We start from the raw sequence: 24462 nt of genomic DNA, 5'->3' as shown, positions 1-24462 counted from the left end.
CTAAGTGAAGGTTAACCCGGGTGGCACTGAAGTCATTCTGGGTCACATCTCTAAAAAGCCTACTGCTGGGTACTGACCTTTTGCTTTCTTTTAATAGAGTCAGAATTCCGTGCATTACTGTTTTCTCACTGTTTGCATTTGTGGTAGCTTCGGATACAGTTTATCCCAACTCAGGCTGTTACCTTAGTCCCTTTGTAAGATTATTACCCTGGTGTGTTCAAACTTCTCACAGTGATTCGAACTTGAGGTGTAGGCTGCTGCATTATTAAGCGAAAGTTCTGGTTTTGATGCAAAAAGGAGAGGAGAGCAGGAATCTCTTTTTCTGTATCCTTTTCAGTGAAAAACTTTGCAGAAGGGCAAAACCCATCCTTTTGATTCTGAAACTATGAATGGCAAATATTTTGTTGTCCTGTGGCCAAATGTTGTCTCATGGTCTCACTTGCAGACATGTTAGGGTATGGAAATGCTATGTCTGTAGAAAGAGGCTGAGCATTTTACTTTTGCAAGTGCTGATGTAATCTGTCATATGTTTCCCTGACACAAAAAATAGGCATAGTTCAGTGACTTTTAGCTTCTTGGATTACAAAGATCAGCTCTTGTAAATTCCTCAGCTGCAGGTGCTCCTTTCTCTGGAAACTTGTTAGCACCAGCTTCTTATTTTAGGCTAAAGGGAATCAAAGGCAAAAAACGTGCTTTTTTTTTTTGTGTCATTTTACACACATTTTCAGATGATGCAGTGCTGTCTATAACAAAGGATTTAATTGCAATCATTAGGAAATACTGATGTTTGGGTTTTCGACAAGGAGGCACAGACATCTGACTGAATACGGGACCAGGTGTTGGAAGATAGAGGCTTTTTCTTGGTTGTATTAACAAGTCAAATCTGCATTATGTAAGTCATTACTGTTGAGAATTTAGTCTGCTAAAACCATTTCTAATACAAAACACGAGAAATTAAGGGTATTTCCCTGTCACTAGAAACACTTACTGCTATTTTTCACCCTCAATCTTCTTTATATAAATGATTTAAAAATTTTAGGATCCCTGTTTATTAACGTGAATCTTTTTTTTGTTGCCCCTCTTGCTCTGACAATCTTGTGACAGTGTTAAGAGATTATAAGAATAAAGCTTAGATTTCAGAATTACTTTGAAACAAAGGAAAAAGAAGGGTCATGGTCTCTTCCCCCATCTGAGGTCTCAATCTGAACGTGGTATTTTGGGAGGCTGGGCTAGAAGGCTTGCTTGTGAATGATTTAAGGCTTTTTATTCAGACACAAGACTTAAACATCAAAATCCTAGTTGGAGATCTGTATTTTTTTAACTTTTGCGAAACTATTATCTGTTCCTTGCTTCCCTGACTACTACTAGCATTTTAACCAATGAACTTCAGATTTAATAGCAGTAGTTTTGTTCCATTCATGGTTTTATGGGGAGAAATGTTTTGTGTTCTCACTGTTTGGTGAACAACATCTCCCCCCTGCTTCCTCTCTGCGTGACTATAATCGAGTAAGAGAAGATCCTCAATTGCATGGTAGGTTTAGTTCTCCTGTAGTAAAAAACACCCAAACCAACCCCCCAACCCCAAACCATGTTTTTTCTGTGGGTGAATGCGATCTCTGTGAGTTAGAGTTCTGAATCCTTGCATCCCAATGTACATTAACTTTTCTTATTTCACCTTTGTGGCAGTAGAAGAACAAAAGGGTAGAAACTTATTGATCTAATTGGGCTATTGCTGGCCTGCAGAAATGTCTGAGGACTTTTTGGGGATATGAGCAGCTATCCTCAGATGAGATCGTGAACGGAAGTCCTGAACTCTCTTCCCAAATCACAGCAGTCTGCACACTCTGTGTTCGTTTGTTCTACTGCTTGTGGTAAGTGGTATAGTTCTGTGCAGGAGCATAACTCTGTCATTTCTCCTTGCAGAAGTAGTTTTTAGAGTCTATGGAGGTCTGTGAATAAGATCAGGTATTTGGTTGTGTGGCTTTTACTTTTTAGTAGAATCCTGGTTTTGTGCGTTCTAAAAATAAAAATAAAAAAAAAATTAAATCTCTCCTAGCTGTCTTTTGTTAAGCATAGGAAGTAGCTGTTGGGAAGATATATTTGTAAAATCTGTACAAGTATTTTAAATTTTTCTTCTACTTCTTATTTGCAGAGTGCACCCTTAGATAATATAATAAACCAGTGACCCATTAATTTAATGTAGTTAGTATAGGTCTTCAAAGGAATTGGCAGTGTATTGAAAACTTCATTTAAATGCAGCATGAGCTCACTTTGTGTGCACCCCAGCAAAGGTACCATTTTGCTTGTACGTTCTGCGTTAACTTCAATTGCAAGAACAACTACATTGTGTCACAGGAGAGATCCATGCATTTTGGGTAACTTCCTGTTTATTAAGGAAAAAAAGCTAGAGGAAATAAACGTCAACTAAAGTGGAAAAGTATGTTTCTCCTTGTGTATTGTGCTGCTTCATCTGGAATTGATTACAGAGCAATTGGATCCTTTAATGCAAGTAGTACTTTTTCCAAAATAATTTCAATATAATACGCATAGTATTTGTAAAGGGCTTATAAACATGTAAATAGGAGGTTTGTGATGGTTGCTTGTAGTGTCATATACCTCATTCAGTGCCTTGTTTGCCACTGCTATGGGTTTGTTATTGTCTGCTGCTTGTTTCTGTGAATACTGATGAGCAGACAGGAGAACTGCGGGTGTGGGTGTTTCTGCTGCTTTTTGTGGGAGTTCTGGAGTGTTTGGTTTTTTTTTTTTCCCTACAAATATCTGTTGCTTGCATTATCAACCTGTCGCCTCTTGTGACTTAGCCTGTACAGTAAGCATAACAGATCAGATGTTATGCTGGTGAAGATCGTGTATGATTGTGCTTGTTGTAGGCTCTGTTCTAAATATGCCCTTAGAGAAACGGTGAGATTCATGTTTCATGACCTGATTCCAAAATGTGAAGGACAGAATAAAGATGCTATATTTACAGTGTTTTGAGAACATTATTTCAGTCTTTCTTCAAAATTTCTAAAGCTAAATTGAATAAAACTTACTTGGCAAGCTGAATAACTTTGGAGAATTCTTAAGTTCATCACTTGAAAACCTCCTTCTAACCTACTGAAAACCTCGATCACTTTTGTAGTTCATTTTCTTTAATTCTTTAATTAGTGTGATCAACAGTGTCACTGTTTTTACTATTGTTTTTGGTGCAGAATGGTGATATCGGGGACTTTTAAAGCATGGTTAGAGTTCCTTTAAAGCAGCCTTAAAAGGAGAAGTCCTTTTCTGCTAGTAGCTCTTCTGAGGCTGTAGGCTCAGCCAGATCAAGCAAATCTCTCCTATCTGGGGAGAGGCAGGCAGGAAGTTTGCTGTCCTAGATAGTGTAGGCTAAAGGCCAGTGAATGGCCTTGTGGCATCTGAAGGAGAATGGTTGTCACCTCATGAGTTTATAGGTGCTACACTGGGGAATTTTTTAATATGATATCTAGAGCTGCCAGATTATGCGAGTTCCTATTTCAAAGAGAAAGCATGATACTATTATAGTGAAAGTTGTCAGCTGCAATTACAGTGTTAGTGCCTGAGAGCTAATTACTTGCATTCTACTAAATGTAAGCATGGCATTAAATGAAAAATGTTTTTTTATTGTTAGGAAAATAAGATTGAAGAACCATATCTTGGTATTACAAAGGAGGTGTTTCTTCTGTGGGTGATAACAAAGTAGTGGGTACACAGCGATGTCAATGTCAAACTCCATTTGAAGGAGTAAGTGTTGACTGTGATATTGAGATTCCAGTGTGGTTATGTAATTTAATTTTCGGCGTAGGTGTGTGGTAGTGTTTAAGTCATGTTTCAGTCACAGCTGGTTCATACAGGTGGATTTAACAGTGCGGTTAGCAGTCTGCATGTCTAGCACACTTGCGCACAGCAGGCTTGAAACTGAGCGATTTTGGTCTCTGCATTTCTGCCAGTGAGAATTTTAAAATGTGCTGTGGGTCAAGTAGGATTATTGATACGAGAACAGGCGGCTGCTGGCTGCTCACTTAACAGCCTTTCCTGTCTGCCAGAAGAGAGGCAGCCGGCCACAAGGTCCCGTCCAGTGTCAAATACTGTTATTCCTCAGTTTAGGCACACTGGGGACATACAGCTTCCCTGTAGTCTTCCTTCCCTCAGCAGAAGAGAATAACTGATCTCTTGTGTTGCAGCTTTGTCTTACAGTCCTAATGCCAATGTTTTTTATCTTGCCTGTTCCTGAAATTTTAGATAGGGATTAATACAGGGGTTTATTTTCTTAGGGTTTATGCACTGTTAAATAAGTGGTTTATCTGTGAATAGATCCATGTGATTCTGGGGAACACCAAATGTTTTTTGTGCTCTTGGAGATAGAGGGTTTCACTTCAAATGTGATAGGACGCCTTTCTGTGCCATAACAGAAAATGTGCTACTGGGCAGAAAAACTGTGGACTGGTATTTTTTTCAGCCAAGGTGCTGGTGATTGAAATGAAAACTGAGAAATAGGTTGGATAAATTTAAAAATACCCATTTGCTATTCCAGGAAACTTTAAAATTGTCCAGGGAATTTAAAAGGAAAAAACCCCCTAACCTGAAACTATTTAACGTCTGAGATGTGGTTCTTCTGGAGTAGACTAAAACTCAGCCAACAGCAGATCTCTTCTCTCCCAACATCTACGAAGAAAGGAATGAGGATCCCACTGATTCTTCTCCCGTTGGTTCCTGCAGTCATAGTTTAATTGAAGGCCTCTTGCAGATTATACAATCTAATAGCTATAGACCTAACCCCCTTTTTCCTACTCCTCCTCCTCTGTTGCAGGAGGCCGATAGTTTGTGTAGGCTTTCAATGGATACTTGGGTTTCTGTCATTTGATGTGTTCTTGCAAAGTAGAAGAGTTAGCTGATCAGTCAGTGGGAAAATTGCTATTAATCTTTGAGATGTGAAAATAGGGCCACTTAGTGCTTTAATAGAACTTGCTAAAATAGTGTTTCCAAAACTTGAGTCAGAAGAAATGTCATAAATTTTGCTAATTAATATCTGTTAAATACAATGGTCTGCTTCAGCGAGTGCCCTACATTGACTCGTAAAGAATTTTGGTTCATGCTGGAAAAAAATTAAAACTCTGAAAAGTAGGTTTATGTAAAGCAAAGGAGAAGCATGTACTTCAAACTGGCAGAACTAGTCTAGATTTGTATAACTGAACATTTGATTTGCATATGAATACATGTTGGTTTCATGATGAGAGTGACGTGTTTTCCAGCCAGGATTGCGCCTCATAAAGCTATGGCATCCTCCATGCAGAATCTGGGGCATGCCTTTCTTTTGTAATGGATTGGTTTCCACTTGATTTTGCCCACTGAGGGCATTAACATCTCAGTTTGGACCGGGAGCCTGCTTCTGACGTGACCTCCTGCCAGTCCCCTGTCCTGCCTGTTGGCTCACTCAAGAGTGGCCCGAGTGCCTTTTGGACAGGCGTTAACTGTGAAACATGTTCCAGTGGCTGTTGGTCAGTCTGCAGGGGAGCCTGCAACTCGTCTTGTGCAAACCTGAGTGAAAGGCATTTTGTGAGGACATCGGGTGCTCAGCCGCAAGTATGGGGTCTACAGCTGTATTCCTGTCTGTGCTACTGCCTGGTGCAGGCATAGGCTGAGAGAATTGCACCTAGAGAATCGCCAGGGAAAAATACCGCTATCCTTCTCTTTATGCATGCTTTCCTCACCTTTTGTCACCTGAAATGAATGTGAAATGGAAGGGGCTTCTGCGTCTCGCCTGGGTATAGACATTTCTCTTGTACAGAGAAAAATAGATTATTTAAGCTAAGGAAGCTGCTATTTGATATCAACAGCCTCTGGATCAAATCCTGGAAAAATGTAAACGATGGTACACTGATGTTGCTGAAGCTATTAAAATCTGGCAGTAATCTTACCCCAAACTGCCCATTTGTCCCAGCTTTCTGTTCTTAATGCTGAAATACCGTTACATCGTACCCTCTTGCCTTTCATGCAGAAACACCTCCAGATAACTTGCAAATATGAAGGTCAAATGAAAGATTGTACATGTTTTTAGAATATCTGCCAGCCAATATGCATATCAGTCATGCATACAGCACTTTTCTTTTATTTAGCCACGTGGCAGTGACACGTGTATTACCTGCTGTGTCTTTTCTGGTAATTGCCTGATTCATTTTACAGCAAGCATTTAAAAACCCTGAAAAAGGAGATAGTAACTTTCTTAAGCAATATGTAGATCTCAAAAAATTCACTCAATAAAATGTCAATGCTCTTGTTTGTTTGTTGTAAAGCTGATTACATCCTGTCAATTTACTTGTATAATCATATTAACTTTCTTAATTTTTGAATTGTAAACTGTTCTGCAGAGTCATGAGACTTATTCTTGGCTGTTGTGCTGCAGTGGAGCAGCTGGAACTTAGAAAGCCAAAGACATTTGTGCAGTGGCTAAACGTAAGGATGACTCAGCTGAAATTTCTGATGATGTTATGCAGTTGGGGAACTTAATAACCATGTGGCTCGCCCACAGCATCTCACAGACGCTGCCTTGTCACGAACAACTTGTGTGACCCCTATGCAGATACACTAAAACATAATTGGAAGTTTTTGTGCTCTACCACTGTTAATTTCCTTGAATTGGCATTAAGTTTGGAGATATTTTTTTTTTTTAAACTGACAAATTAAAAATCGTATTAAGTGAGAAGAATTTTTAGAATGTTTTGGAATTAGAGGAGAAACGTAACAGCTGTGTGTCCTTTGCATATTGTCTGTTGTATCTAACCGAGAAAGAAGTCCTAGATTCTGACAGAAGTTGAGAGGGAAGTATGGAAGGAAAATATTTTTGTTTATACGTTTTCAAGAGAAGTTTGGGCGTGTGCTGTTTTTTTTTTTTTTTTTTTTAACCAGTAGAAATTATCAGCCTCATACAGAATGGTCAAATTTAAGGGGAAACCTGTGCTATGATAAAATAAGATCTGATTAGCCTTAAAAGTTATATCTTTGATTTCTCTTTAGATCTGTTTTCCTCTCTTTGTAATTGTGTTTGAAACTGTTTAATCAGTGGAAGATGGGGACAAATAAAGATCATAGCCTGGCGATGCGGAGCAGTGGGATCTGTTTCCAGCTTCAGTGTTGGAATAGAAGGGGCATGCGCTGCAGCTCCTTTTGGTTCTGTTTCCTCATCTATAAAATGTGGATGACGGCACTTGTTTTTGTGGCCAGCTCAGGCTTTTATAGGGGAGAAGGATTACTGACTGCCATTATGTCCCAGTAGTGGTACTGATGTTCTGTGCAAATGTCTGAAAAAATGCTTTGCAACCGAAAATGACATTACAGTTAACAAGCCTTTGGGCATGGGACTGCTTTTCTTGCCTGTGTGGTTTTTAAACAGAAGCCCGTGAGCTATGCTTTGGCTGTTGAATACTGTAGTCCGTCTGCAGCTGTGATATCTCTGTATTGCATCATTCTGTTGGAGAGTCAGAAAGCTACAGCTCTTGGGAGGAAGTATCCCTTGTGATAGTTTTACAGGAAAGCCAGTAATTCTAAGGTAAAATTTCCTGCAAGAGACTTCCCTGACTCAAGTCAATCATAAATATGGTATGAAAGTTCATTTTACTCATTAGTCCGTCATCGTAAATAGTTCTTGTATCAGTAATGGAAGTGGTGATCACATTTTTATTACTCTAAGTGTCAGTTTTGGTTTGATTGTATGGTGGTTTATCTTGTTTTTGAGAATCGTGTTGAGAGAAACAGGAAAACATAGAATTATATTGATCTACATTTTCCTGTTGAGTAGGAAACGAGCTGCAAGGGTGAGCCTTTTTTACTTAGTTCTATGCCCCGTTGTTATGAATTACAAAAAAGTCTCAATTGGGCTTGCTGTAGACAGCTCGAGAGCTATCAAAGTATTTTACAAATAGTGAAGTGATGTTGACTTGTGCTGTTCACTTTTCTGTGTGCCAGATAATGTTTCCACACTGAAATTTGGGAATGTGGTGTATTTGGGTATTTAGACATACACGCACAGTGGTTTTAATGGGAGATAGCTAGCCACATCACTGCATTTTTCTGCAATGATAATGTGAAAATTATTGATTAATACTGTTAAATATCCTGAATACTGTTAAGGTATTACATTTGAGTGAGTTATGTGTTACAGTAGCTCTGTAGAACAAACAAAAGTGACACTAATCCCTTCTTGTGAAGGTTTAAAACTTCTAAGCTATGAAAACTGCAATGAATCACAGAATGGTGCAAGTTTAATACAAGTATAAATAAATACACAACAAGAGATGCAGGATAAGGCAGATAGGGACTGTTTTGTTGTTGGTTTTGTTGTTGTTTTTAAATTCTGAGTGCTGTGTTTGTTTTTTCTTTAACTTGATCTGTTTTCTCTCTCCAGGATTGGAATCTGACATGGCACACAGAAAATCCAGACTTTACCCTGTGCTTTCAGAACACAGTCCTGGTCTGGATTCCTTGCGTTTACCTGTGGGCCTGCTTCCCAGTGTACTTCCTGTACCTTCGTTGTCATGACAGGGGATACATACAAATGTCAAACCTCAACAAAGCCAAAACGGTATGCGACTTTTTAAAATTGGAACTTATTAAGCTTATCTGGAGGTTTGAATATATTTTCAGCTATGTTTTAGCACACTGTTTTTGTTGACCATCAGTCTTGGCCTGTGTGCACACTACAGCTTTAACTTAACTTGTTCTACCTGTGTTTGATTTCCAGGCCTTGTGTGCTTCTGTTGCCCTTTTATCAGTAGGCTTTCTTAAATGTATTCTGACACATCAAAAAAGCATGCAAATCCTTTGTAAGACCAGTTGGAGAAGACTATTTTAAGGCAACTCAATCTTAAGGCCTTTATTTCAACAATAAAAATAATTTGTTATCCCAACAGCTTTCTAAGTTATGCAGCATAGATTTCTAGAGCTGCTACGGGTGTTCTATTCCACTTCTATTGCGAAATAGGTACTTAATGTTTTCTTACTTTTTTTTTGTTCCTGTAGAATAAGAATAAGTGAAAAGTTTTAAGAAGCACTATAATAGCATGGTGGGTTGGAGAGTGTTTGTCCCTGCAGTCTGTTATTCAGGAATGAGATTCACCAGCTTTCTGCTTCATAATACACTGAATTATATGGTAGTAAAAATTAGTAAACTCTTTTCTTCTAATGGGGATCCAATAGGTAAAGCCAAATTACTCTTCTTTTGTGCATGTTGTAGAATTGCCCCAAAGAGGTGATCTGATTTGGACTCCTGTTGTACTAACACATAACATCTAGTGTTCATGCATATACTGTGCTGCCTAATCTGTGTGAACTGATGTATAAAATACGCTTTTGTATTGCAGGCTTTGGGCTTAATACTGTGGATAGTCTGCTGGGCAGACCTTTTCTACTCTTTCTGGGAAAGAAAAAATATTTTTCGAGCTCCATTTTTTCTTGTTAGTCCTACAGTATTGGGTATAACAATGGTAAGTTCTGTTATGGTCTTTGTTCATGCAAAGCCTTAAGCAATAACACACATCTTAGTATTATTCATAGTGTTGTGATTGTTTACACTTCAATCTTTACATACAGACTTAATCTGCTGTTGAACTGTGAAATATTGACTCTGAAATGTCTGCTTTCTTTTAATAAAAAAATTAGGGGGAAAAAAAAAACCAACCCGAACCTAGCTGTGCCCAGTGCGTTGCATGTCAGCACACAAGCGAGTGCTAGTTGCCTTGCCTTGGTTTGGTAGGCTTGAGCTACCATTCATTTAATAGCTTGACTCAAGCAAGGGCTGGAGAAGGGAAGTTGAGAGAACTGATTAAAAATAGAAAATACAAATCCCACTGAACTTGGTAAAAGACTGTCAAAGGCGTTGCATTATTAAGTATCTTATTACAAACTGTCTTGCATGTGACGTTCTTTAGTGCATGTTTTCTTTGTTACATTTGATGGCAGGATGGAAAGTCTTAAATGCCATGAGGCACACAGGTGTCCACAGCTAATTCTTTCTACCTAGACATGCAAGTATTGTCTATGTGAAAGTAGTATCTGCAGCCTGCGTTTCAAGGAAAATGCCTTGCTATTTATTCATTTATTGTCAGTTGCCTTCAATTTATCACAGGCTTGGAATGGTAGTGATTAAACATGATACTCAAGGGGGGACAGGATGGAACACAACGACCCCAACAGCAATAACAACAACAAAAAAACCAAACAAAAAACCCCAGCAGCCCTGAAACATACCGACAGACATGAGAGCTGTTATATAGCTTTGTGGTCGTTTAATAACGTAATTATCAAGCTTTTGTCAGGCTGATTGAAAATGGATGTTGCAGCAGCCAAGTGAGATTACTAAGTTATGCCAGCTTCCTAAAGGACTCTGAAAACATAGAAAATATAGAGTAATATTTGGTCAGTGTTGTTTGGTGTTGTGGCTTGTATGGAAAGAAATCTTTTTATTTTAAAAAGAATTAGTCAGGAAGTACTTGAAAGGGATGTAGTGTCACTGTAATTGCGTGTGGAGAACCAAACTCCATTTGCGATGGAGAACCAGAAAAGTAAAGAAATAGACTGGCAGCTTTTGCCAGTGCTTTTGTGTATGTGGTTGCTTACTTCTACGTAATAGACATTTCTTTTCCCTTTTTTTGTACGCTGTCTATCTTTTCTGGTCCAGAGAATTTCATATTTAAACATATTTTTGAATTAGACTTAAAATCTCTGGGTGTTACAATGTATGGGAGATTATGAAGTTGAAATGTCAAATATGCACACTTTAATACAGTACCTTGTATACATGTATAACATGTTGTAAAACTTAAAGCTTGTGAATATGTTTTATCTTATTTTTCACAGTTGCTTGCTACATTTTTAATACAATATGAAAGAATAAAAGGAGTCCAGTCTTCAGGTGTAATGATGATTTTCTGGCTCATCTCATTGTCATGTGCCACAGTGGTTTTTAGATCCAAAATAATACATGCCTTAAATATGGTAAGTGATTGCTAGCCTCATTCAGTTGAAAATATTCTGAAATGCTGCAGTAATAGAGCAGTTGCTTGCTAATTATGCTAGTCAAGTCAGTTAATGATCCATTCAGTGTACCTTCATTCCTTGGGTTATAATAGCAAAACAAGCAAGACTTAATGGCCCTTGTTTTGAAATGCTAGTGAAATTTGTAGTGATCTGAACTATAGCAACAATTGCCGAGAAAATTCTGCTAGCTGTTCCAGAAAGGGGATGTGTGTGCTTGAGTACAATAAAAGTGTATAATCTTTGATATGAAACTGTTCTGGGAGTTTACGTCGTCTTCCTGTTGATGATACAGCGGATTTCCTGAACCACTTGGTTTGATGATCTCGTCTGCTGAGACAAAATGAAAGTGTGAAATATTTTTATGTCAGTCTGCTTTATAGTAAGGCCACGTCAAATATCAGATTAATTGTGTAATTGACGTATTTTCTGTTTCTTGAAACCTTTAAGCCATGTTGTGAATTTTGAGAACTTTGAGCCAACTTTTGACTTTAACCATTGGGAGTGGGATTTTACTGATGGGTGTGGGTGTGAGTCCATCTGTCTCTGTGTTTTGATTTCTGTGGACTATGGTCTATGGATCAGTCCCCTAAAAAATGGAAGAAACTCTGGAATTTGAGCACAATGTAACAAACTGTAATCTAAACTCTGCTCCTCTGATTCTTATTTTCTGTGTTTATAACAAATTTGCCTTGAAAACTCCTTCCTATCCAAGGTAAAGAATACCTTGACTTCAAATTGGGGCATGCTGTGTTGGTACAAACTGTGTCTTAAAGAGAACTTCTCTACAGAAGTTCATGCTTGTGTATTTATGACAGTGGTTGATTAGAAGTAAATGTTACCTTTAGTCTCTGTCACCCTCTCTTCACCTTCCCTTTACCGTAATATACATTGACTTTAATTTGCATGGGAGTGGGTAGTGTAACATTTATGTAGTTTGCAGAATTTACAGTAAGGAGCTGTTTTATGTTTAATAGTAACATGTTGTTTTGAAGAAATTCCTCAAGCCTTCTAATTGGAATATTACCTTCCTTTGCAGGGTGCTGAAGTGGATGCGTTTCGTTTTGCCACGTTCTGCATCTACTTCATCCTGTTATTGGTACAGCTCGTCCTGTGTTGTTTTCCAGAACGACCACCTTTGTTTTCTGAAACAGTAAATGATCCTGTAAGTGTTCAGTCTATACCGAGTGCTGCGTATGATACCTGCAGTATTCTGTACAATGAGTTATAGGGCCACAGTCTCCCAGGTGCCAAATAATTCAAATCTTTTTGACTTGTTTGCAATAGAGTGTTCTTTCTGCTCTTTAGTTGGTGATGCAGAAGATGAAGCCCATAACATGCAAAACAGGGTGGTCTGTATTTAAGAGAAAGAGCAAAAATACTGTTTCAGTCATTCCTGAATAGCATTCCTGAAGGTTAAGTCATATGTATTTATATTCAGGAGTGCTTCTGGCAATCAGTGGGAAATACCGACTTGAAATGCTGTCCTAGTCATCTGATACCGTTCAGTAGGCAGTAACTCATACGGATGTGTATTCTTTTCCTGTGAGGAAGAATCTATACCTGGAACACCTGTGAATCTGGACAGATGCATTTGATTTCCATGTTTACCTCTCTTGAATGAAGCAAAAATTTAACCAGCTCAATTGCAAAAGCAGTTAATGTTGGAGGGTGGTCTGGATGTAGAAATTTAATTTTATCTAGATGTGATCTTTTTTGTGTATGTTCTTAATGATATGTGCTGGCTAGATGGCATGGATCTAAAGAGACCCATGGGATGCTGGATCATTATTCTGCTTGCTTACCCCAGGCTAGACCTTCTGAGCCTCGGTGGAGTGACACCTGTCACTGCCTGGAGTTTGGATTTGCCAAGTTTAGAAACCTCAGTTCTGTTTTCTGTAAGGTGTAATTCTGGTTTGATGGATGTCAGGTGGCACTGACTGAAGGAGGAAGGTGCGAAATGTGTGTGTGTGGGGAAATAAGTGTTGGCTTTGTAACTGTGGAAAAGGTCTGCAACCAGTTGCACTTAACTGAATTCCCCAGTTACCTTCTCCATCAATATCCAGTGTGCCAGTGGTGCTCTGCATTACCTCTGGCAGACAGTCTGCATGTATATGCCTGGAGGGAAGAGTATACTGTTGAGTCTTTGGCTCCTCTTCATCTTTGGGTTCTTTTCATCTCCTTCAGGGATGAAATGTATTTGACAGGATACTGTGGATTTATGGAAACCTTCTGTTCTGCTTTGATCATGGTTACAATAATTACCAGGTGCTTTGAGACCACGTTAGTTTGTTTGTGTGTTCTGAGTATTTCTAGGACTGTCTCTAGGAAATAGGGCAGACTTCAAATTTTAACCTTCTTTTTTCATGAGTGGTGTGTTTGTTGAATGTTATGGGGAAAAGAACAAAGCAAGTCATGTTAGTCAGTCTTAAATTATGTTTTATTCCCTTCTGACAAGCATTTCCAAACCAGAAATGTTTGTAAGTCTTGAGTAAAATCTTATGCGTTTACTTAAGCCAAAAAACTACAGTGAAATTTCTGAGATGTAGATGCTGATGTTATATAGCAGTCAAACAATGCGTTTTGTCTCTTGTTTTCGCTTTGTTTACGTTGCGTAAGTGCAGACTTGTTACAACTTGTTGTCTTCATTCTATCTGGCAAGAATGTCAGTAGGATTAATAGTTCTTTGTGTGATAACTATTTAATTTTATCAAAATATTATTATTATAACAGTAATCTAAAATGTTTTAATGTTTTAAACTTTTGCTTTACGGAAATGAAGTCCAGTTTTTGGTACTACAAGATCTAGTGGGCTTTTGAATTTAGAGTTGCCACCTGCAAGTAGATTAAAAAAAGTATAAAGGAAAGAAGCAATACAACATTTAATGTAAAGTTCAGAATATTTCAAATTTTTTTTAAGTTGAAAGTATTCCCTGTATTTGGTGAAGTAGAAATCTGCCTGTCAGTAATGCTGACGTGGCATAAGGATGAAAGTACCGCTCCACCCCCACCACCCACCTTTTTTTTTTTTGACTTCTTTACATTTAAAAGCTTGTATTTATTCATTAAGGGATGGTGTTGGATTTGCTTGCAGTCACTTTGTTGCAAGTGTTTAAATACTTTGGAAATGTGGAACTCTTATCCCCTTTCAAGAAAAGTGTTCGTCTCATACATACCCTTATTGTTCCCTACAAAGTTGTAAAAAAAGCTGTGGTGTGAAGAGGAGGAAATGCAGGAGTCTGTTTTGTGTAGCTTGATTACGACACACTTCAGTATAGCTTAGTGGAGAAGCCAGGTTACACAAATATGAGTTGAAAAATGCCAATCTTGGAGACACTTGGCTCCAGCTGTTTTAATTGCAGTACTCTAATGATGTTTGTGACTTTTGTAGATGGAAATACCTGAGTTGCTCCAATTATAGTTGATGATAAAAACCTAGTGGTTTGTGTGCCAAAGGAGTGGCTGGTTTTAGCATTCTTAAGATACTGTTCAGAGCAATGAAAGAGGGAAGAGAGAAATCTGGCATTCTGCAAGTAAATCACCTTTAGTGCCGTTGAAATTCTTCCAGCGTTCCTTTCTGCTGTTTTAATCCACCTGGATGAGGAGAGGATGTTAACCTTAAGAGAGTTACAACAGACAGCCATTGTGCTGGGTGTAGAACACGAGCTAGCTGCATACCTTTATGGATACTTAAGTTTCCTGGGCTTGTTGATGAGGCTTGTTGATCGTGAGATCTTGAGAGATTGTCTGGCCTGCACTATCTTACAAAATTCCCTCAGCTATTTGTTGTACTGTTGACATGGGGCACTGCTATTCCTGTGTCCCAGTGGTCTAGTCTGCTGACAGCCCTGAAGCTGTGCTTGTGTTTTCTGAACAAGTTTTCAACAGCATAAATGACAAGTTTAGTAATGTGAAAAAAATACTATAAACAACAGGAATTTTCTGCTTCGTTTGTTTCTTTTGGCCTGCTATCAGTCACTTTGTATGTGGATTGATTTATTTTTCTCTCCTTTAGAATCCATGTCCAGAGTTCAGTGCTTCTTTCCTCTCCAGAATCACTTTCTGGTGGATCACTGGGTAAGATCAAGATGACGCATAAAGCAATAATTAAAGTTAAATTAGCAATAACCATGCAATAATAATATTGGTTTTTTGGGTTGATTGTTTTGTAGATAAACTTTTTTTCCCAAAAAAATTTGATTAATGTGTTTACTTCCTTTGTGTAATGTCTTTGTAATTTAAAATTTTGCCAGTATTTATTTAGTATGTTTGCTGAAAGAATATAATAAAAAAATTTCTTTGGGAAATATAATGGAGTGTCCTTCTCGAGAGAGATTCAAAACCCACCTGGATGTGATCCTGTCCAACCTGCTGTAGGTGAACCTGCTTTGGCAGGGGGGTTGGACTAGATGATCTCTGAAGGTCCCTTCCAACCCCTACCATTCTGTGATTCTGTGATAAGAAGGTAGAAATTACCTGCTGTATTTAGAAAATAAGGCATTCAAAACTGTTAGCGCTTTTTGTCTAGTAGGTTCTTTTTTTATTTTTTTTAATTATTAACTGAGCTTTGGTTATACTATATGATTTGATCACAACACATGTTCGTGTGAGTTAAAGCACAGAAACGTGTAAAATAATATTGGTTTATAGTTGTGGTTGGTGCTTGGCCAGAGTTCCAACAGAAAACTAGATGAAAGGAATTGCTTTATAAAATTAAAGGCTAATAAAGATTTTGAAACTTGGTAGGCATGGAAATATTAGTTGCTTGGCTGATTTTCAAATGAGATCACTTCATCCTTTCTTTTATTTTCCCTGAAATTTGAATTCAGTGGCATATCCTGGATCCTTAGAAGTTTTAGTGTCTAATTCTCACAGTAAAGACAGGAGGATGTATGTTTTAGTACCTGTAGCAACACAGGTCCAGATGCTAACTCTTGCATGCGTTTCTGTGAAGAGCTGGCTCTGTTTTGGGGCTGGATGTAAGAACCACTGTCTTAATAGCATATATATATACACACACATCTCTCTAGTGTTCTTAAATATGTAGTGTTGATTCTTTCTAATACAGGTTGATGGTTCAGGGTTATCGGAGGCCTCTGGAAGCCAAGGATTTATGGTCGTTAAATAAAGAGGACACATCGGAGGAGATAGTGCCAGGTTTGGCTAGAAACTGGGCAAAAGAGTGGGCAAAGACCAAGAGGTAAGCTCAGTTATCCTGGCTGGCAGTTCTTCCAAGATGTGGAGGTTCAAAAGCTCAAGTTACTCAGCCTCTACTTAGAGGTGTTTGTCATCTTTTATCAAACCTGCTTTGTAAGGCCCAAGTGGCAGATCTGTATTTCTCCTTAAGTGCATACAGAGTAGGAACCAAGTAGGGTGTTGTGTGTCTTCTTTATGAAGAGCTGCATCAAGTTTCCCTTAGTCTTTCATGATCCAAAGCTGATTTTTGTTACTTTTGATGTATGTTTTTTCCCTGAGGAGGGAATGTTTCCACACAGTCGAACTTCAGTCACGTAATTTAGGAACTTGGGCTCCCTCTATAGTTAGCGAAGCCTCAGGAGGGCAGTTCAGGGTGTAAACGTGAGAAGCTTATTTCTTTCCTTTGACTATATAGGGAGTCTGGGCATCTAAACCAGCTGACTAAAATTAGAAAGACTGCATGCCTGTGGTTTCCATCCTGCTTTCATCATCCTTTACTGCAGCAAATAGGAGTACCTTTTCATTGAAGGAAAATTGCTTGCTTGCTTACACAGCGTAAATACAGTTTGTCCTCAGAAGTTTGGAAGTATGTAGTTTGGCATAAGCCAGATGTATGAAATGAATGTCTTCAGTCCTTTTCAGATGACTTGGCATAAATCTGACTGCAATTTTCTAACTCCAGTAGTGCAGTGAGGCTTTTATTTTAAAGAAAGTTCAGCATACTGGGTTCTAGAATAATAATGTCCTTTGCACTTTAAGTTTAACACAGGTTACGGCCCTATTTCTCATTCCCCAGGGCAGACCTACAGGAGAGATTCAACAGGAATGTTACCTATCACAAAAAGGTGACCATTTCTGAATGGCCAGTTTGTTCAGCTATAGTTGTATGATTAAAAAGATGTTTGATTGACAGTAAACCCCAGTGAAACTATTAAGAAGGACAATAAACAGTTCATAAACATCTCATTTGTATACTGTGCATTTTTCCAGTTGGCTTTATGGTTGAATAAAGGCTACATTATATACCTACTCTATTTCAGGCAACCATTAAACATGTTATACTCGCCCAAAAAGCAGCAAAAGTCAAGCGACTCAAACGGTGATGTGACAGAAGAGGCTGAAGCTTTGATTATAAAACCATCTGAAAAGAACTCTGAAGCATCTTTATTCAAGGTGTTATATAAAACCTTTGGACCATATTTTCTCATGAGCTTCCTGTTTAAAGCTGCACATGATCTCTTGATGTTTGCAGGCCCAGAAATTCTGAAGTAAGACCTATATACTTTATTATTGTATTAAAAGTATGTGTACAGAATTTAAAACACAGTGGTATTTCACTTACCAAGCTGCTTTGCCTTCAGTTGGTTCAATTGGGGTGGAGTTGTCATGCAAGTTAGAGACCATGCACACAGATGATTTTGGTCCACTGGTTTTCAAATTACAACATCATGGATTAAATGTTTGACTTTTTATGTTCCTTTACAACACTAGGAAGGCCAGGCAGGAATGTAACCACCAACAACAGGAGTCTATTTAATTCTAACCTGTAACGATCGTGGAACTACAAGTCATAGTATGTGAAGCAACAGAGAGCTAAAGGGGGTATTGTTTTAAGGTGAGAAGTAATAAAACAACTGTAACCAGTTGTATTTTAGCTGGAGGGAGTGTGAGACCTTTTAGTGTAGCTCCAAGAGAATGCTGTAACTGTAAGGTATGTGATACTTTATCTTTTAAAGTGGTACGTTGTTAAGAGGAGGGAGTTATGTGTGTAAGTATAAAAGTTTCTAAGGTTTTTTATGTGTTTTATCTAAGTTTGATACTTTGGGTGCTTGCATGACCGCTGTAATGTTTGGGATAATCTAAGGTTCTAACCTTGACATTTCATGCATCTATCAAGAGGACTAATTCTTCTCTCCGCAGATTGCTAATCAACTTTGTAAATAATAAAGCTGCCCCAAACTGGCAAGGCTACTTTTATACAGGGCTGCTGTTTGTTTGTGCCTGTCTTCAGACGCTGATTCTTCACCAATATTTTCATATTTGCTTTGTAACCGGAATGAGGCTCAAAACAGCTATTGTTGGTGTAATTTATCGAAAGGTAGGTGTTTCTTTAAATATATGACGATACCTCTCAGTGACTGTGTGAATGCATCGCTTAAGTCTGAATAATTAAAGTAGTTAGGAGACTCTAGTAGGCTGATTCCTAGCTCTTACTAGAAATAAGAGAGTATCTAATGTATAAATAAAAGCCTTTAAAATAGAGCAATTTTCTAATTTACTAGTTAAAGTTCAGGCACCTTCTTCCCACTGCCAAACAAGAAACCTTGTCTCATTTAGACTAGGCATGTGAAACTGCTTCACTTAGTGCAGAAATTAAGATGCATCTACATTTACAGCTTCATTTGGGACTTAGCAGCGGTGCCACTTCATCTTGAATAAGCTGGAACATTTTAGAAAGCTCTGGACTGATTGTTCTGTGAGAAAAGTGTGTGACAAGAAGTGAAGAGACTGCTTCTTGCAGTAAAAACCAAAACATGCAAACAATACCCTCCCAAGCAGTAAAACCACTAACCAAACAACCCTGACCCCAAGGCTGCTTGTTGTCTTTAATTCTCTATTAGTTTAAACCCACCTGCTTGCTTCAAATTATACAGCTTCCATTTTGTAAGATGCGCAGGGTAAACAGAATATGAAGCAGGTAATTTTAAAGATGAAGCTCTGTAAAGCAGTTGAATTCTGTGGAGAAAATACAAATGTGTAAGTCAGCCTTCATGTTGCCTTAATTGTTTTTTATTTTCAATCTGCACCTAGGCACTTGTTATTACAAATTCTGCTAGAAAGACTTCTACTGTGGGTGAGATTGTGAATCTAATGTCTGTGGATGCTCAGAGATTCATGGACTTGTCCACCTATATAAACATGATTTGGTCTGCACCTCTCCAGGTGATATTAGCACTGTACTTACTGTGGCAGGTGAGTATTGTGTGTTGTTTCCTGGTTTGACTTTGGCAATGCTTCCTATGGTCATGCCTACGGACAGCTGTTGTTCAGACCACTGGAGGGTTTACAGCAGTGTGCAGAAAATCCTGTTTGTTCAGAAGCCATTCAGAGCTGCTTTTGTCACTGCTGTCAAGAAGGAAGTCAGAAGGTTCTTAATTTGCACATCTGAGTGCATGTGGGGAGGATGCGGATGAGAACTACTATGTTTTGGGAGATTGCAGCACCTGTAGTATCTCACTAGTCACTTAAAGAAAAGTGGTCTTGGTTCTGCACCCTGAGAGTCACCTTATGAGACGTTTGCTGTATCTAGTCCAGACAGTCACTGATTCTCACTGTCAATCAGAAAGGTAATGAACTTCCCCAAGAAATCTGTCACTCCCTGCATGGATCTCTACTTCAGAAGAACAGACAAACCAGCAAAAACTGGAAAACATTAAAATACCTCTTTGTGTGTGTGTATAGATAGGCACGTATAGAGAGATTGATTTCTATCTATATATACGCTTCTCTATATGGGGATTATATACGTATGTTTGTTTCAAAAATCAAAACACATAAACATCAACCCAAGCACCTACTTGATCCTCCTCTTCTTCCCCCAAGCTGTTCTTGGAAGGGGAAGAAGAGGTTGAAAAGCTAGGTCAGAATGCTTTTCTGTAGCATATGCAGTGTTTTGACCCAAGATTATTAAAAATTAGCTTGAATAAAAATGTTTACAACTAAGTGCTTTTCAGAATTTAGGTCCTTCGGTGCTGGCAGGCGTGGCTGTCATGATCCTTCTGGTTCCGATAAATGCTGTGATGGCAATGAAGACAAAAACTTATCAGGTTAGAACCTTTATATATGCGACAGAGTGCTTTTAAGAAATATGTTCTGCTCTTTGACTTGTTCCTGAGGTTTGTCCTTTTAAATTTTTTTTCGCTCCCTCTATTTATCCCTTAAAAAAAAGGGAAGGGAAAGAAAGGTCAGAGGTGTTCTGTATGCAGAATAAACAAACTCATGTCTTTTTCAGCCTTACAGCGTATGTACATAATGGTCTAAAAATTTTGCAGTAGTTAAGACCAAGGTAGCAGGTTAGCCAGCTTCATGAAAAACCCAATGATTGGATTGGAATTAGTTTAGTTTTTAACATGCTGCCTAAGAAACTAAAGTCCAAACATAAACTGCTCTCTGCCTAATGAACCTTAATGAGTAAAATAGCCACGTTTCCAGGATGGTGGTTGCAGTGTTGGGGGGTGTGTGTATGTGGCTTAGTTCTTGGCTTTTTTTATATTATGTTTTTTTTTTCCTGAAAGGATGGGTAGGAAGAAGTCTTAGTTCTTGGCTGCTCTTGGTCCCTAGTTGATTTTCTTTAAAGGGGATCAGTTTGTTACAGAGAGTACACATAAGTAAATGTAGACTCAAACTCTGATGTTTTCTGGTGCAAAAACTACTTCCGGCACCCCCAGCACATGCTTTCTGGTACAGACTTCACTACTAACTGAATTTACTGAATGTCAGAGGAGACTGATGTATTTAAATGAAACCTTTTAGGGTCTAGATGTTCACCAAAATATACCACAGCATTTGGTTCCTCTATGGGAGAAGTAGGGGTATCTAGCCAGTCACAGCCACGCTGCCACTGGTAAGAGCTGTCTGGGATAGCTGTACTGGTGTAGTCTACTGACTCTGCCTAGAGCTGAGTCAGAATGTTGTTTCAGCTTTGCACTGCTGTCATTAAAATGCTTTATGAAGATGGAAAATTCTGAAGAGTGGACTTTCTTCTTATGGCTGAATGGAAAGCTTTTTGCCTTAGTGTACCATCAGAAAGCCATTGATAGTGCTGAAACTGAAGCAAAACCAAGTTTGGTCTAAGGTTAGATGCAGACTGTACATCACTGAAGCTTGATTATAGTGGCTTGTTTTTTAACCGTATATTGTACCTAGGAGGAACCGGAGTCCCAGGTCTCCCTGATGCAGGATTCATCCCGCTTAAACCAGTGCCACAACTGTTTTGATCTTGGTTTGGATTTTTAGTTGCATGAAGCATTCTTCTAATTGGTTTAAAACATCTTGTGAATTTTGCTTATTTGTTTGTTCAGACAGCATCTCAGATTTCCTGCTTGGGAAGCTAGTAAGCTTTTGATGATAATGAGGTAAATTTTGCAATTGCAAAATACAAAGCTCAGAACTTTGTGGGTCTGCCAAGTATTGTGCTCTGCTAATTATTTTTTGCAATGTTGTTTTTAGGTGGCTCAAATGAAGAGCAAAGACAACAGAATTAAGCTGATGAATGAAATTCTCAATGGGATTAAAGTTCTGAAACTTTATGCTTGGGAATTAGCCTTCAGAGAGAAGGTATTAGAGATCAGACAGAAAGAACTCAAAGTCCTAAAAAAATCTGCTTACCTTGCTGCAATGGCAACCTTCACTTGGGTTTGTGCTCCTTTCTTGGTAAGTGAAACAATCTAGAAGTTTGTTTTCCTTTTTGGGATCCTGCTTTCCAAGGCAATGCTTAAGAACTTCTTTTGATTTTGTTTTTTAATGAGTGGAAGAGTCAGAATGCCCTCCACCGCAGTGGGAAACTGAACATTTATGAAATTGAACACTTCTCTATGAAAAGGCACTACTGTTGTTTTTGAAACTTAGTGACAAGTTGGATGTATTCTAGAAGTAATGGCTGAAGTATTTAAAAATAAAAACCTCCTCTGCATCTCCCTCTATTTTTGGTAGTGCACTTGAGGAACCTGAGATTTCGAAGAGGTTACTAATGTGCACAGTACTCTCCAGGTGGTAGCTGTGGCTGACAGAGTAAAACTTCCCATATTTCAGCATCTTTCTGAGAGCAGCAGGTCCTTAGATAAGAGACCTTGATCGAATGGGACATTGTGCACCAGGCGTACCTCTGGCCTGGGTTCTTTCAGCACCTGTTTAAGAACAATGTGGAGAGGTAAAACCATTGTGTACCCTGGGATTGTTTTAAATTCTTATTTAAAAAAAAATTAATTCTTAATATGTGAAACATCCCCTCTGTGTTTGTGGTTAGCTTACATTTAAACTAATAAAAGGGAGACAAGGGTGAGATCACATCAAAATTGCTTCAGACCCTATTTGAACAAGGGGCCATTGCTCTTGTCTGCAGAAGCAAATAAAAGCTATGACTACATTAGGATAAAATATGTGCTGTTCCAGTTGAAGGTGTTTAAGTGTACTTTCCAGTCTCAGATTCCTTTCCTGCAAACATTTTTAGTGTTTACATTATGTTTTGGGCATGATGAAAGGCAGAAGCAGCAGTGCCCTGTGTAGGAAACATCAGCTGCATTCTTAAGTGAATGCTTTTCTAAAAGAAGTCTGAGATGCTTTTAATATAAATACATTATTAAATGAAGTTTCTAAATAAAACTCTGCAGGTGGACTCCTTTAATGCTGTTCTGTGGAGTCTAAGAAGACAATTGCCTAAGGAGTAGCTCTGTTTCAGCACACATGTGAAAGTGCGGCAGTGGTCCTACACCGTAGGGTGTTTGCCACTGGGTCAGAATTGGTTCAGACCGAAGTGCAAGGCTGCTCTTTAACATCCTGTTTCTTGGACTTTTGTTCATTCCTGTGTGTTCTTCTGAACTTCTGATTAAAGAATTATTGTAAGTGCCTACTTGAAAGTACTTTTGCCATGCAAAACTCTTTATTTCCTCTATTCCTTCTCCTGTTTCTGTGACCAGGGCTCTTTAAAACATTGTTTAATAATGGTGTCATGAACTATTAATTTTGTAGTACCCTCCCTGCTGCTGTGTGTGCTGATAAGGGTGTATTTCAGACTAATTGCTGGTAACACAAGAGTGCAGACATGCTGCTTCTGAGGTTATTCTTTGGACCCAGTCTTGTTTTTGATCTCTGTGGGAGGGCTTTCTCCCTGGGATATGGTTGTCCAAACTAAGGGTTGTACAAACAAGCTACTGTACCAGGCACAGCTGAGTCAGCCGCAGTATGAAGAACAATACATGTCCTCACAGCAGTCAGATTTTTAACAAATACTAATGTCTTCAATGGATGCTGTGCTTAGATGAGACTGTTAGGCATTTGAGCTAATTGTTTCAAGTCCTGTGGGAGCGGGAATGCCAAAGGTTAGCCTACCTTGAGATTCCTTGATGCCCACAGTGGCAGACTGTGGGAAAGAGTTGCTGGATCTTCCAGTACACTCTGAGGTTTTACTTAGTTTACTGTAATTTTACTATAATTTACTCATCAACGTATTTTTAACAAAATGCAGATAAGTATGGATTTTTTGAGTTATTTTTATACCTTACGATTGATGATAACAATGGTTCAATGTAATTTTCTTGTTCAGCATGGATTTTAAGCTTTTCTGTTGTGAACTGTTTAGGTACTATAAAGTTTCATCTTTGTAATGCAGTAACATTTCAAGTTTCTTGGAAAACAATCTGTCCATGATAAAGTGGGCTGCACTTGGAAATCTAGGGTTGAGGTAGTCTCTACAAAATACAAAATGGGTTAGCATTGGGATTCTATCTTTTATGTCTATATATGTTACTGATCCAATATCTGGTACCGTGGGGAGTGCCTTAAAACTGAAGATGGCAGCGAGAACCACTAGTGATCATTCCTCTCCTTCCCTTCTCCTGCAGTGTGACCACAAATAACCTGGGGCATTTGTGTTGTCACCCTTGCTATGTGAAGAAAGTGAGCACTTGACACCTTTCCAAGAGGAGCCATCAACTTCTTTCTACAACAATAGATTTAAAGCAAATGTTTGTTTAGCAAAAAGCTTATCAGGGACAAGGAAGTTACCAGAACATTGCTCTTTGATTTTTTTTAGATCTCTGAGTCCAGTTATCAGACTGTGGTGACTCCTGAGTTAGTGGCTTTAAAAAATGTGACCCTAACTGTAACCATTACACTTTGTTTCAGGTTGCCTTGTCCACGTTTGCTGTGTACGTCACAATAGACAAGAACAACATCTTGGATGCTCAGAAGGCATTTGTTTCCCTAGCATTATTCAACATCCTCAGATTTCCATTGAACATGCTTCCTATGGTTATCAGCAGCATAGTAGAAGTAAGGCTTCAGTCATTAACTGGTGTTTCTGTGCAGAAGTAGCCACTGGGTGGAAAGGTTACGTTCCTGTGCTTAGAGAACGTCCACTGGTGAAATTCAGCTGCCTCAGCAAGGGAGCTTTGAATTTCCTGTGTTAAGACCTGTGCAAGCAAAATTATCAATCCTGGTTAAGGG

The 24462-nt window shown here is 38.6% G+C and overlaps 1 protein-coding gene across 9 annotated transcripts in view; it reads left to right on the top strand.

Annotated features, from left to right (window-relative positions):
• LOC128913340 (multidrug resistance-associated protein 1) overlaps nucleotides 1-24462 on the top strand; it is a 57231-nt gene that overhangs the window by 5308 nt on the left and 27461 nt on the right. For 5 of the 9 annotated variants that reach the window (XM_054210688.1, XM_054210684.1, XM_054210685.1 and 2 more), the window contains exons 2-13: nucleotides 8417-8593; nucleotides 9372-9494; nucleotides 10867-11004; nucleotides 12083-12208; nucleotides 15059-15120; nucleotides 16112-16243; nucleotides 17280-17507; nucleotides 18160-18337; nucleotides 19051-19212; nucleotides 19974-20066; nucleotides 21469-21672; nucleotides 24142-24288. In XM_054210688.1, coding sequence (XP_054066663.1) covers nucleotides 8417-8593; nucleotides 9372-9494; nucleotides 10867-11004; nucleotides 12083-12208; nucleotides 15059-15120; nucleotides 16112-16243; nucleotides 17280-17507; nucleotides 18160-18337; nucleotides 19051-19212; nucleotides 19974-20066; nucleotides 21469-21672; nucleotides 24142-24288 — 1770 coding nt within the window. Of the gene's footprint in view, nucleotides 1-6993; nucleotides 7612-8416; nucleotides 8594-9371; nucleotides 9495-10866; nucleotides 11005-12082; nucleotides 12209-15058; nucleotides 15121-16111; nucleotides 16244-16271; nucleotides 17085-17279; nucleotides 17508-18159; nucleotides 18338-19050; nucleotides 19213-19973; nucleotides 20067-21468; nucleotides 21673-24141; nucleotides 24289-24462 lie in introns of those variants that run through there. The other 4 variants (XM_054210686.1, XM_054210687.1, XM_054210691.1 and 1 more) reach the window with 4 other exon arrangements.

The sequence above is a fragment of the Rissa tridactyla genome, chromosome 8 (genome assembly GCF_028500815.1).
Source record: "Rissa tridactyla isolate bRisTri1 chromosome 8, bRisTri1.patW.cur.20221130, whole genome shotgun sequence".
Lineage (NCBI taxonomy): Eukaryota > Metazoa > Chordata > Aves > Charadriiformes > Laridae > Rissa > Rissa tridactyla.
Note: the sequence above shows the minus strand (reverse complement) of the source record. Positions and strands in the feature narration are given on the sequence as shown.